This window comes from Myotis davidii, unplaced genomic scaffold, assembly GCF_000327345.1.
Source record: "Myotis davidii unplaced genomic scaffold, ASM32734v1 scaffold534, whole genome shotgun sequence".
In the NCBI taxonomy this organism is placed as follows: Eukaryota; Metazoa; Chordata; class Mammalia; order Chiroptera; family Vespertilionidae; genus Myotis; species Myotis davidii.
In genome coordinates this window covers 1450614-1462013 of record NW_006286678.1, presented here as the reverse complement: position 1 = coordinate 1462013, position 11400 = coordinate 1450614, and the positions used below count along the sequence as shown (strand labels likewise).

Genomic DNA, 11400 nt, shown 5'->3' with positions numbered 1-11400 from the left:
GGTGGAGGGTGTACTCCTCGCCACCGAAGATAAAGATAGGAAAGCAGGGGTAGGGGCCGAGGTGTCCCCTCTCGGCGACGGCCTCCCGCCGTCCGCGCGTCTGTCGAAGGGTCTGTCATTCCTCCCCTCACTCACCAGGAACAGCAGGGAGCATCTCAAATCGGGGAAGGCTAGGAAGACGGCAGGATTCATGGTAACGCTGAGATCCGCGGCAGGGACAGGCGTTGGCCGCTGGGACTGGGTAAGGTAGGGTTGGGTTAGGAAAGGGCAGGGCTCCCGGGGCCGGCGGCAGCGGAGGAATCTCCCGGCAGCGACACCCCGTCCTCTCGACCCGGAGCTCCCGCGGCGCACACCCGGGACAACTTCCAGAGAGGCCTCTCAATCCTCACTTCCGGGTCCCGCCCACCTCGGAGCACGTCGGGAAACGTAGTCCTTGACCACTTCCGCTGAGTACGTCATCGCGCATCCAGAACTCCTTTACCGTCAGGCTCTCAGCCCCGGTCTACTGGGTTTTCTGCGCGCGAGGCCCTGTGGGATAGAAAGGGCGGAGAGCGAGAGTACCCGGTGTTTTCGGAGGGATGGGGACTACAATTCCCAGAAGGCTGTGCGGTCCAGAGACAGCAGCCTTCAGAGGGACCCCGTTAGATTTAGCGCAGTGGGGGATCTGCCCAGGCCGGATGTAGGTACGGTCTTGGCTCCTGGCGGGTGGGGCGGCCCAGTGGGGGTCGTGCCTACTGGAGCCGCCCCCGGGACGCGAGTCCTGGCGGAGGCGAGGGTGAGTAGTAGGATGCCTGGTTGGGGAAGCTCCAATCGCACCGCCGTGGCCCCTGCCTGAGACTCATGGTCCTCCTGGCCTGACCTGTGGCCTGAGCCTCCATCCTTGGCCTCCACGCCTGCTGCCTCTGCTTTGCGCGCTCATGCCTGCTAAGTCGGAGCCACTTCTGGGGGCCTCGCTTGAATAAGTAAATGACGCATCCCTCACTGTCTCTTGGGGCGCGAATGAGGAGTAGATACGGGATGGGATGGGAAAGCACGTTGTAAACAGAAGCTCAAGCGTGAGAGCGCTGCTAACGCGTGGTCACTCCCCACAAGACAGTTGACGGAACTCATTAGCCAGTTGAGGATCTTCACGTGGCCTCCGCTCTCCGGTCTCAGCTACAAACACCCAGCCGGGTCACCTGTCCCACATGGTAGCCGACCAATCACGACTAAGTACCTGGATGCATTCTTTTTTGTGGTCCTCCCTATGCCTTGCCTTTGCTCCAGCTTTCCTGCCGCCTGGAATGGCCTTCACCTCTTTTCTGTCTGGAATCTCATCTAAAATGTCACAGCCTCTGAGACCTTCCCACGCAACCAACCAGCCCTTTAGTCCTAATCAGAATTACTCTTCCTTGCTTGTGACTACAGCTCCACTAGTTTTGTACAGTTATAAATTATTAGACCATTTATTGCACTGGCTTGTTTCACAATTAGTAGTGATGATGATACCTTTGCATTTTATAATGAAAATGGTCTTGATTTTCATCTATAAATATGATTACAGAAAAAAAACACAACAGTAGCTCTAAAGTAATCATTTGAGCCAAAAAGACAAATAAGCAAAAAAAAAAACAACCTAGAACATCACTTTCCCAGGGTGACAAAATTAGTGGCAAAACCAAGACTTTAGTTAAGTGTCCTGTCTGGTAAAACTCTGAACACTTAGAATCTAAAATGACATGTATGAGAGTTCAGAACAATACCCAGCACATAGTTGGTACTGTTAACGTAAAAACATTCAAATCTGTAAAGAATTTTTGTGAGTTTATTTGAGCCAAACTGACGTCAATTGCCGGGAAGCAAAATCTCAACAGATTGGAATTATGCACCATAGGATGGCTGTTTTTTTTTTATTTTTTGTTTTTTGTTTTCTTACCTTGTTTTTATAAATTACCATCAAAGGGGAAGAAGTAAGTGGGTTACATGAAATCCATTGGTGATAGATTAGGGAGATGGGAGAAAGCAAATGGGGTGGGGGGAGGGGGCGGGTAGGGAAACCTCTGAGATTGGATAAAAGGTGAAATGATGGACATATGCTTCTTTTACATAGATGGACACAGGATAGTTGACATAGTTAACAGTTGACAGTTAACATGATAACAATAACAATGAGGGAATTTGTGGTTTCCAGCCCTGTTGCCATTTGTTGAGCCCTGAGGGGTCTGGAAAAAAAGGGGAGTAACAAGTTACCCAGACGTTTCACAGGCATGTTATCTTACATGCACAAAGACAGTAGGCTCAGGAAAGATCGAAATTGATCTTTGTCAGGGAAAATACTGGCCTAGGCTATGACTACCCACTATAAACTGCTTTCAGTTAAATAGTTAATTTCAGACCATCCTTTGTGGTTACTTTAGGCCTTTGAGTTTGCACCACTGCCATGCAGGTCTTCTCTGAACTAGTCAGGTTAGCATGTGGCCTTTTCTTTTTCTTTTTTTTTTTTTTATCCGTAGTACTTAACTTGTTGAATGAATCAACGTGGTCTACCTTTTCCATTTTCACATTTTATAGGAAGTCTGAGAGCTGAGGTAGCCAAAGGGCACGCTGCTTATTATTAATGGAATAGAGCCTACAGCCCTAGTGCAGTTATTCCTCTACTGTGTTTCTACCCCCACCCCTGTTTTGTAGCCTCTCTCAAGTCACTTAAATATAGCCTGCATATGAGAGTGGCTTTTCTGACATGACAGACATGCTCAGGCATGACAAGCGTCTCACAACGCCCATGAAAATAAAGTCACGAAGAGCTGACCCCTACCAAAATTAAGAAAACACCTTCATTCTGAGGCAGCATTTGAACCAAAAATCCCTGTCAGTGACAACACAAGTCCTAGCTCATCAGTAGTGATCATTTATCTTACAAAACTCGCCAATTCACTCCAAGACTGGAGTGATGCTCCTTGGTAAAATCAAAAGAGGGCCTTGCCTACCCTTTTGGAAGCTACTAAGGAGCTCATTAGCAGCTGCTCTCTTTAAATAGCTGTATGTGTGCTCCAGAGTGCCTGACTCCCTGTGTTTCTTACAGTTCGTAACCTCCATGTAGGCGTTCAGCTTTGATGGAATGTCTTATGTTTTGGGAGAAAGTTTAAGCTCATTGATACCACTGCCCCTCTTCCTTTCCCATCAGGTGCTTGAATTCTTGCTGCATTTCTGACATAATCCAGCCTCTGCTTATACGATCATGATAGAGAACTCACTATTTTCCATATAGTGCATTTCTAGATAGTTCAAGCAACCATATCGGACTACTAATCAGAAAAAAAATTTTCCCTTAATGAAACATGGTTCATTCTAATGATGTGGTGTTCCAAGTAAGACCTGAGGCCAGGGTCTCAAGCTAGGTGTATTTCCCTGGTGGGCAACAAGGAAACAACAAATAAAAATTTAAAATTCTGCCTTAAAAAAAAAAATTCTGTCTTTTATCTGCATGAAAAAAAAACAACTAGGTTTTAATTTAGCACTCAAATCTGGCTAATTCTGACCTAACAATAATTAAGTTCACATCATACTTATTTTGTGGCTTGGTCATTACCTTTATTCCCAATATCAATTCTAGTGTTTAATATTATGTGGAGTTACATTACTTGTAGTAACTTAAAATCAATGTGGTTTTGGGGCACTGTGCCTAATGTTAAATATTGAGTCTCCCCCCCCATATTTTTTTCCCCTGGGAAGGGTTTTAGGAGCAGCTAATCCCTTCATAATAAAGATGAGCAACTTGCACAAAGGGTCACCCAATCTGCCACATTAAGGCAATTGTAGGACCAGGGCTGCAGATTTTTTGAATCCTAGTCACAAATTCTAGTAAACCATATTTATAATATATCTGTTTCCAACTAATGAGACAGCTTTTAGAAATGTTTCCTGCGTATGCTCATGGCTTAAATAATGGTTTCAGGTTTCTTCAGTTGCTGAGAAGACTATGAACAGGTCGGAGAACTTGTTCTTCACTGGCTCCTCATTAGCATCCCAAGTTCATGCTGCTGCTATTAACGGAGACAAGGGTGCTCTTCACAGGCTCATCATAGGTAAGCAGACCTGTAAATACAGAAACTTTAAAAATAACTCTTTGTCCTAAGGAAGTTTGTTAATCTTAGTTTTGAGTTGCACTGTACTTACACATTTTAATGGAAATACATTATTATTTACATTTTGTTCCAGGACTTGAACAATAAACAAATTAAGTCCTGAAACTTAAAAATATGGATTAGAATTAGGTGAAAAGTACTTGAGAAATATCTGTGTGTTTGGCTTTGAATCTGGATATGTATCTAAGGTAACTCATCTTTGTAATAGCAGAGATCTAGAATGAGATAGTAAACAATGATCTTTATATTTAATATATTTCAGAAGTACTAACATTTACAAATATTTTAAACTAGAAGCCCAGTGCATAAAATTCGTGCACTCGGCGGGGGGAGGAGGGGTCCCTCAGACCAGATTGCGAGAGGGTGCAGGCCAGGCTGAGGGACCCCACTGGTGCACAATGGGGCCCAGGGAGGGATGCAGGAGGTTGGCCAGCCGGAGAGGGACTGCGGGAGGGCTCCAGGGCATGTCCTGGCTTAGTCCCCATTGGCTGGGCCCCAGCAGCAAGCTAACCTACCAGTCAGAGTGTCTGCCCCCAGGTGGTCAGTGCACATCATAGTGAGTGGTTGAGGGGCCTTAGCATATCATTAGCATATCTGATTGGTTGAACAGATGACTGGACGACAGGATACTTAACATATTAGGCTTTTATTATATAGGATTATGATGATTTAAAATTGATTTATTGGTCTTCCTATCATTGATTGGTTGACACTGATTCATTGTCCTGCCTAGCATATATATAGAGATAGGTCCAATATACTAGTAGAAGTTCTAGAAGAGAACAAAGTGAACAGAGAGGGACAGTATTCAAGGACAAAATGGGAAAGAATTTTTCAAAGTCATAAAACCCACAGATTCACCTGTTCACAAGTCATTAGCCCTAAAGAAAATAAAGAAAATAAAAATGTATATTATTTGTAATCATTTTACACACCAGTGTCTGTGACATCATGATTGACAACTTGGGCTTTAAAAATAAAATCCACACTACTTGGACTTTCATACCCATTCTTTCAGAATTTATTTTCATCCTACCTTTCCAGTTTCTCCAGGAACTTCTACCCAGGCACCCTAACTTCTGACTAGGCTTTCTGTTCCCCAGTATGCCATGAATTTTATCTTGTTTTTCCCGGTCCATCTGTTCCCTCTCCTCTTTTCTACCTTCTCCTCATATTACCCTTTTCTCTACTAAATAATCTCCTACTTATCTTTAAAGACAAAATTATTTCACCACACACTGCTGAGATTTCTCTTCTCTGTTAGGGATGTTATCACCTGATAACTTAGCTTCCCCTCATCTTCTTGTATTCACAGTTACTCCCGGGAACTTGACATCTTTACTACATCTGAATCATTCATTCCAACATTCGCCATTCAACTAAAACTCTCTTACTTCCAGCTCACTTACTAATAAGAGCAATAGTTTTTCAATGTCATTGAGACTTCCACATTCAATTTTTTTTTTTCAGTTTCAACTATCAGCCTCCTCCTGTCTTTATGTTCCTCCATATTCAACCCTGATTCCATAGCCTATTGTTAAAATCCTTTTCTTGGGAAAATTATCTTTCCTCCTCACCGCTGTTGCCCCTAGCTGCTATAATCCCAGCTCTGGATGAACCTAATCCATCTACATCTGCCAACCCCTGAACAATTTCACCTTTCTGGGAGACTGATAGTACCCTAAATTCATGATTACCCTCTTCAAATGGTCACTCAACACTTTGTGCTCACAATACCACATTTCTCCATGATGAGGGTTTCATATCTTCTCACTCTACCAAACCTCTGACTGCCAGTTCTCTCTCCCTCCATGCTCACCTAATGCTTTATGTTTCCCACAGAAAATGAAGGCTTTAAATAGGAACTCTCTCATCTTTCAGCAAGATCTTTACAAATGACCTACCTCTGCACCCATCATCTCTCTTTCTTCTAAAACAGAGCAAATATCCCTTTGTGTCAAAGGTCACTTTTTTCACACATGACTCTGTATTCTATCTCTTCCTATCTTCTCAGGTACCTGCTCCATTTTTTAAAAAAATCTCATTACTATATCTTTAACCTTTTCTTCTATTATAATTCTTCCCATCAATATTTAAACGTGTCTGTTGTCGCCATTATTTAGAATTCCTTCCCTGTTCTTTCATCCCCGCTCTAGGTTTTACCATATCTCTCAACTTTCCTTCAGAACTGTATCAGTGCACAGACTAAGCTGCTATAAAAGTGACTTAAACAGTCAGAGAAAGACAAGTATCACATGATTGCACTCATACTTGGAATCTAAGTAACAAAATAAACTGGTGAATGGAGTGGATCCAGAGACTCAAAGCATGGAACAGAGTGCAGAATCTCAGAGGGAAGGTAGGGGAGGGTAGGTGGGTGAGTGGGAGGTAATCAACCAAAGACCTTGTATGCATATATGCATAACCCATGGACACAGACAATAGGGTGCTGAAGGCCTGGGGGGGGGGAGGATGGAGACAAGGCAGGTTAGAGGGGGATGAAGGGGGAGCAAAGGGGGATATATGTAATACTTTCAACAATAAAGAATTATTTGAAAAAATAAAAGTGACTTAAATAAGATACAAGTATATTTCATTCTCATAATAATACAAAGGTAATTGGGCAATCTAAGGTGAATAGACATTTCTGCTTCATATAATTACAGGGATGCTGTTAGGGCTTGACTCTGCCATTCTCAACATGTGGCTTCCACCTCTGGGTCAAAGGCAGGTAGATTGTAGTCATAGCCCAGCCAGCAGGAAAGCACTTTATCATGCAGGAGGTAGACTACACTTAGACACAGAGCCACACCTAGGACAGAAGAGGCTAAAAAAAGTCTCTCCCTGGATGGTGTCATGCCCAGCTAAAACTCAGGGTGCTTAATTCGTGAAAATAAAAATGAGAGAATGTGTATGGAGGCAATTATCACTCCCTCACCAAACCAAGCTTCTTGAGCTGTCTGTACCCATTGCCCCTACTGCTTTACCGCTGGTGTATTAAAGGAAAACAACATATTTTCTTATTTTGAAATATATAGAGAGAGCAATACGTAAGACTTTAATATGCAGTTTAACAAATGAATATAGAGCAAACATCCATGTAACCACTCAAGAATCAGAACATTGGTCCCCAGAAGCCCCGAATACATCCTTCCCTCCCCTTAGAATAATTGTTATCTTGACTTTCATGGTAATAATTACATTGTAGTTTTACCACCTAAATATAGATCTTAAATACTATCAGGTTCATTCTGCTTTTCTGAACATATTTTTGCTAATTGTTCCATGTTCATTTGTACGGAAACTTGTGTATGTAATTTTGTTGTTTATTGCTCAGAAACTCTTTAATTGCTTCCCATTGTATTTGGAATAAAATTTAAAAGTGTGCCTATACCTTCTCCCCTCTCCAGCCTCACCTTTCACCACCCTTACACTAGAAAAACTTGTTTTATTTTAGTTTCTCAATCCTACCAAGCCCTTTTCCAACGCAGGACTTTTGCCTGAAATTCTGGTCTTCCATCCTCTGACTAACTCTTAGTCATCTTTCAGATCCCAGCATTCAAGTCGCTTCTTCTAAGAGGCCTGCTGTGAACACCCAAACTCAGTGAGTTTGTTCATTGTGTTCTCTCTTGGAACTCTGTAGTTTTCTTTCATAGACCTGTCTCAGATTGTAACTGTATATTTATATGTATAACTATGTTACTCCTCTATAAGCTAGTAGCCTCCATGAGTAAACAGTGTCTGTATAATTTACCACTCCATCCACAAAATTTGGCACAGTACTTGACACTTGTGGTAGGCACAATAGAAATATTTGTTAAAGAAATAAATAGATATTATATCTTACCTTTTAAGAAGTCTATAATCATCTTGAGGCCCACATTTAAATGTGCATTGAGTTGAATTGAATTGAATAGAGAGGCAGGTTAGGACTACATTTCAATGGAAAAAAATTTAAGTCAGAATACCTAAGAGAAAATATCTTATAAAATGGGATTATTGTTTTAATGAAAAGTATAATTTTGAAAGGAAACAGAGCATGTAGTATTTTATAAATTAAAAATACTTATACAGGCTCAGTAATACAAATTAACTAATATACCATAAAATAAAACTTTAAATATTTCTATAATCTTATAACCCCCAAGAAAAATCCTTAAAACAAATTAGATAAGCAAAATGATGATGTGAAACCAGTATAAAGCTGATAAATTTATTTATAAGTCGGTTCCCTATGTTTTCTATCATCTTGTCTCATTGCTGACTTTGAGCTGTAACACTGCTCATCTCTAAGAATTCTGCCATTATGTCTTCTGTGCAAAACAGTAATACCTTTGCTCTGTCTTATTTCTCAACATTTGTATATTCCTATTAAAATAATAACTGTTTCATCTTCAGTATATAAGCTAAATGTATCGTATACATTCTTTTATGTAGCACATGTTTCTTTTTTCTAAACTAGTAACATAGTACTACAGATTATGTTTTATGTTTTTCTTGAATCTTTGCTCACCAACTGTTCAGTGAATTCATTCACTTTAGCATTTTCTATTTTCCCTTCTCTGTTTCCATGGAGAAGTATGTCAGTGATGTGTTTGCCTCCATGGAAACAGATGAGCATCTCTTTCTACATACACAGCTAATTAAATCGAACACTCTGTCTGCTGCCCAGTATCCCCGAGGAGGATTGAAGAGGCTTTCCCTAAGACATCGTTTTAGTAGCAGTTTTTAGTGTTTAACCTAATACAATGCATTAATGTTTTAACTTAACCCATTATGTCCTAGATTCAGATGAATTAGAGCTCTGTTCTGGGTCCTAAAAGCATAACTATACATAGTAAAATCCTTATGTGCTATGGTTATCATTTATAGATATGGTTATCTCTTAACATCAAATGTAAATAATTTGAATGAATACCAGAGATATCGTTGATAATAGAATTTAGTAAATTCATTTTGATACTGTACAATGTAGTGTAGTAGAAAGGACATGGATTTTAGGATCAGATAAACCTGAGTTTTGAGTTCTGGCTTTGTCATTGATTAGCTGTATTACCTTGGCTAAGCCACTTAATCTTTTTTGGCTTAAGTCTCCTCCTCTGTAAACTATAAGCTATAATACTCTGCTTCTGTGAGGATTAAATTGGATAATGACTGTAAAACATTTGGGTGACTATAGCTAACATTACTCTATTTGAAAGTTTCTAAGAGATTAGATCTTAAAAGTTCTCATCACAAGAAAAATAATTGTAACTACGGGTGGTGATGCAACAACAAATAATACTGTTTTCTTTGTGTAAACCAAACTAAATTATTTGTAAATATGCACAGTGTGTCAAGAGTAATGTTGTTGTTGTTGCTAATAGTGCTTGGGGTGGTTGGCAATGGTTAAGTGACCAGGCAGCCACATTCTGATTCTATCCCAATCCCCCTGCTCCACCATGTTCAGAGCCAGTATGCGTCTCTCTGCATCATTTTCTCTCGTTGTGTATGGCATCTCCCAGCAAAGTAGTTAGGTATAGCAAGGAGCTTCATAAGTGGTAGAGTAGTGGCATTATTTCAGGATACTTCTTCTTTTACCCCAACCCTGACCTTAAATGTTATGGGTCACTAAATGCTTCCTTAATACATATGTGTATATCAATATACTTACATGTATATGCACCCATACTAATAACAGCAATAAAATTAGCCAACATTTACAAATGTATGTTATATGTGCCAGGCACTGTTTGAAGTGTTATGCAACTCATTAACTCATTTAATAGTAAAGCACTACAAAGAGTCTTGGGTACCATTATTGTCCTCATTTTATATGTGAGGAAACGGAGGCATAGATTAAGTGACTTTTCTAATAAGTAGCAAAAGTAAGATTGAAACCTGAAAGTCTAATTCCAAAATGTATGCTTTTAAATACTAAACATGGGGCTATTCCTGCAGACACTTGCACATTCATATGTATGAATGCATAGAGAATGAGAGAGACAGGAAAGAAAACCGATTAGGTGTACACCTGATTGATGAACTTAATGGTTATCTAGATTGGATTTTTCTTAACTTTTTTTTTCTTGTACTTCAGGACCTTTTGGCAATCTGGTAAAGCTTATGGCCCTTCTCAGAACTATGTCTTTAAGAGCTTAAATAAACTATATAGGAATCCAAAGGAAATCAGTTATATTTTAACTGATAGTTATCAAAGTACTTTTAAATTATGATATAGCAGTAAACCTATAATCACTTTTTATGAACACATTAAATAGCAAGATCTAGTGGCAGATCTAACAACTATGACAATTTCAAAATAGCAATAAGTATAAATGACATACTAAGATACCACAACAATTATAATGAGGTAATATGTAAAAATATTTTATAAAATCTCAAGTGTCCTCAAAATATGAAAGTTATTCTCATGTTAGGACACTGAGATTTAGAAATTAAGAACTTTAGTTGTAGAGCTAATAACTGTAAAGTTGAGAGTCAATCCCAATCTCTTGATTATGAATCCTATTTTCTTTCCACTGTTCCTATGATGCCTTTAAAACAATAAGCAGATATTTTTTAAATGCCTTCTCAAGATTGATAGTACAAAAGATAGGACATAGGAAGTGGATGAAAGCAGACGAAGGGCATCTCTCATGCCACACGAAGGTAACATTCAGAACAAGCAAGTAAGATGTCAGTAGAGAATGCTGGATTTACTTGTGTTGGGGAGTATGGCACCAGAGCTATGGTGTGGACGGGCACAACTGTCGTTACAAGTGGCAGTCATTCCTCTGACTGCTAGAGCTGAAGCTCTGGTGTCTGCATATCTGAATCTATTAACCATACAGACTCTCCTGCCCCAAGTAGCCTTAAAACAACTGAGTGCAGTAGAGCAGCGGCTTTCCAGTCATGGTTCAGCTCATCTTTCTGAGCTATGTGCAGGGCGAGCACATGCAGAATGCCAGCCCAGTTAAAGCGAGCACCAAATGGCCCTGGAGTAGAGGCTCTCTCTCTACAGTTGCCAGAATAATTAAAACAACATAGCACACGAGCCAGCTGCTTTCCGTATTAGCTGTCCCGACAGCAATGCAAATACAAGTGCCTGTCATCTAGTGCATATTAGTTTACATTGCAAGCCCTACGTTTGTACATGTTGCGATTACCAAACACTTCCAACAATCAGTCATTTTACTTAAACATCAAAATAAACTATTGTGTAGGCTGGGCAGGTATTGGCTGAATCTTATAATTGAGGAAACTAAGGAGGATGGGAGGGCAGGCAGGGCAAGAA

At 40.3% G+C, this 11400-nt stretch overlaps 2 protein-coding genes across 6 annotated transcripts in view; one reads left to right on the top strand and one right to left on the bottom strand.

Annotated features, from left to right (window-relative positions):
- Positions 1–387, bottom strand: part of ERP44 (endoplasmic reticulum protein 44) — a 62082-nt gene extending 61695 nt beyond the window's left edge. The window contains exon 1 of one of the 2 annotated variants that reach the window (XM_006758431.2): positions 136–387. In XM_006758431.2, coding sequence (XP_006758494.1) covers positions 136–192 — 57 coding nt within the window. In that variant the 5' untranslated portion in view covers positions 193–387. The remainder of the gene's footprint in view (positions 1–135) is intronic. The other variant, XM_015560482.1, reaches the window with a different exon arrangement.
- A 103-nt stretch (positions 388–490) lies between these two features.
- INVS (inversin) overlaps positions 491–11400 on the top strand; it is a 127155-nt gene continuing 116245 nt past the window's right edge. The window contains exons 1-2 of one of the 4 annotated variants that reach the window (XM_006758423.2): positions 491–775; positions 3935–4064. In XM_006758423.2, the coding sequence (XP_006758486.1) occupies positions 3959–4064 (106 nt within the window). In that variant the 5' untranslated portion in view covers positions 491–775; positions 3935–3958. The other 3 variants (XM_015560475.1, XM_015560477.1, XM_006758426.2) reach the window with 3 other exon arrangements.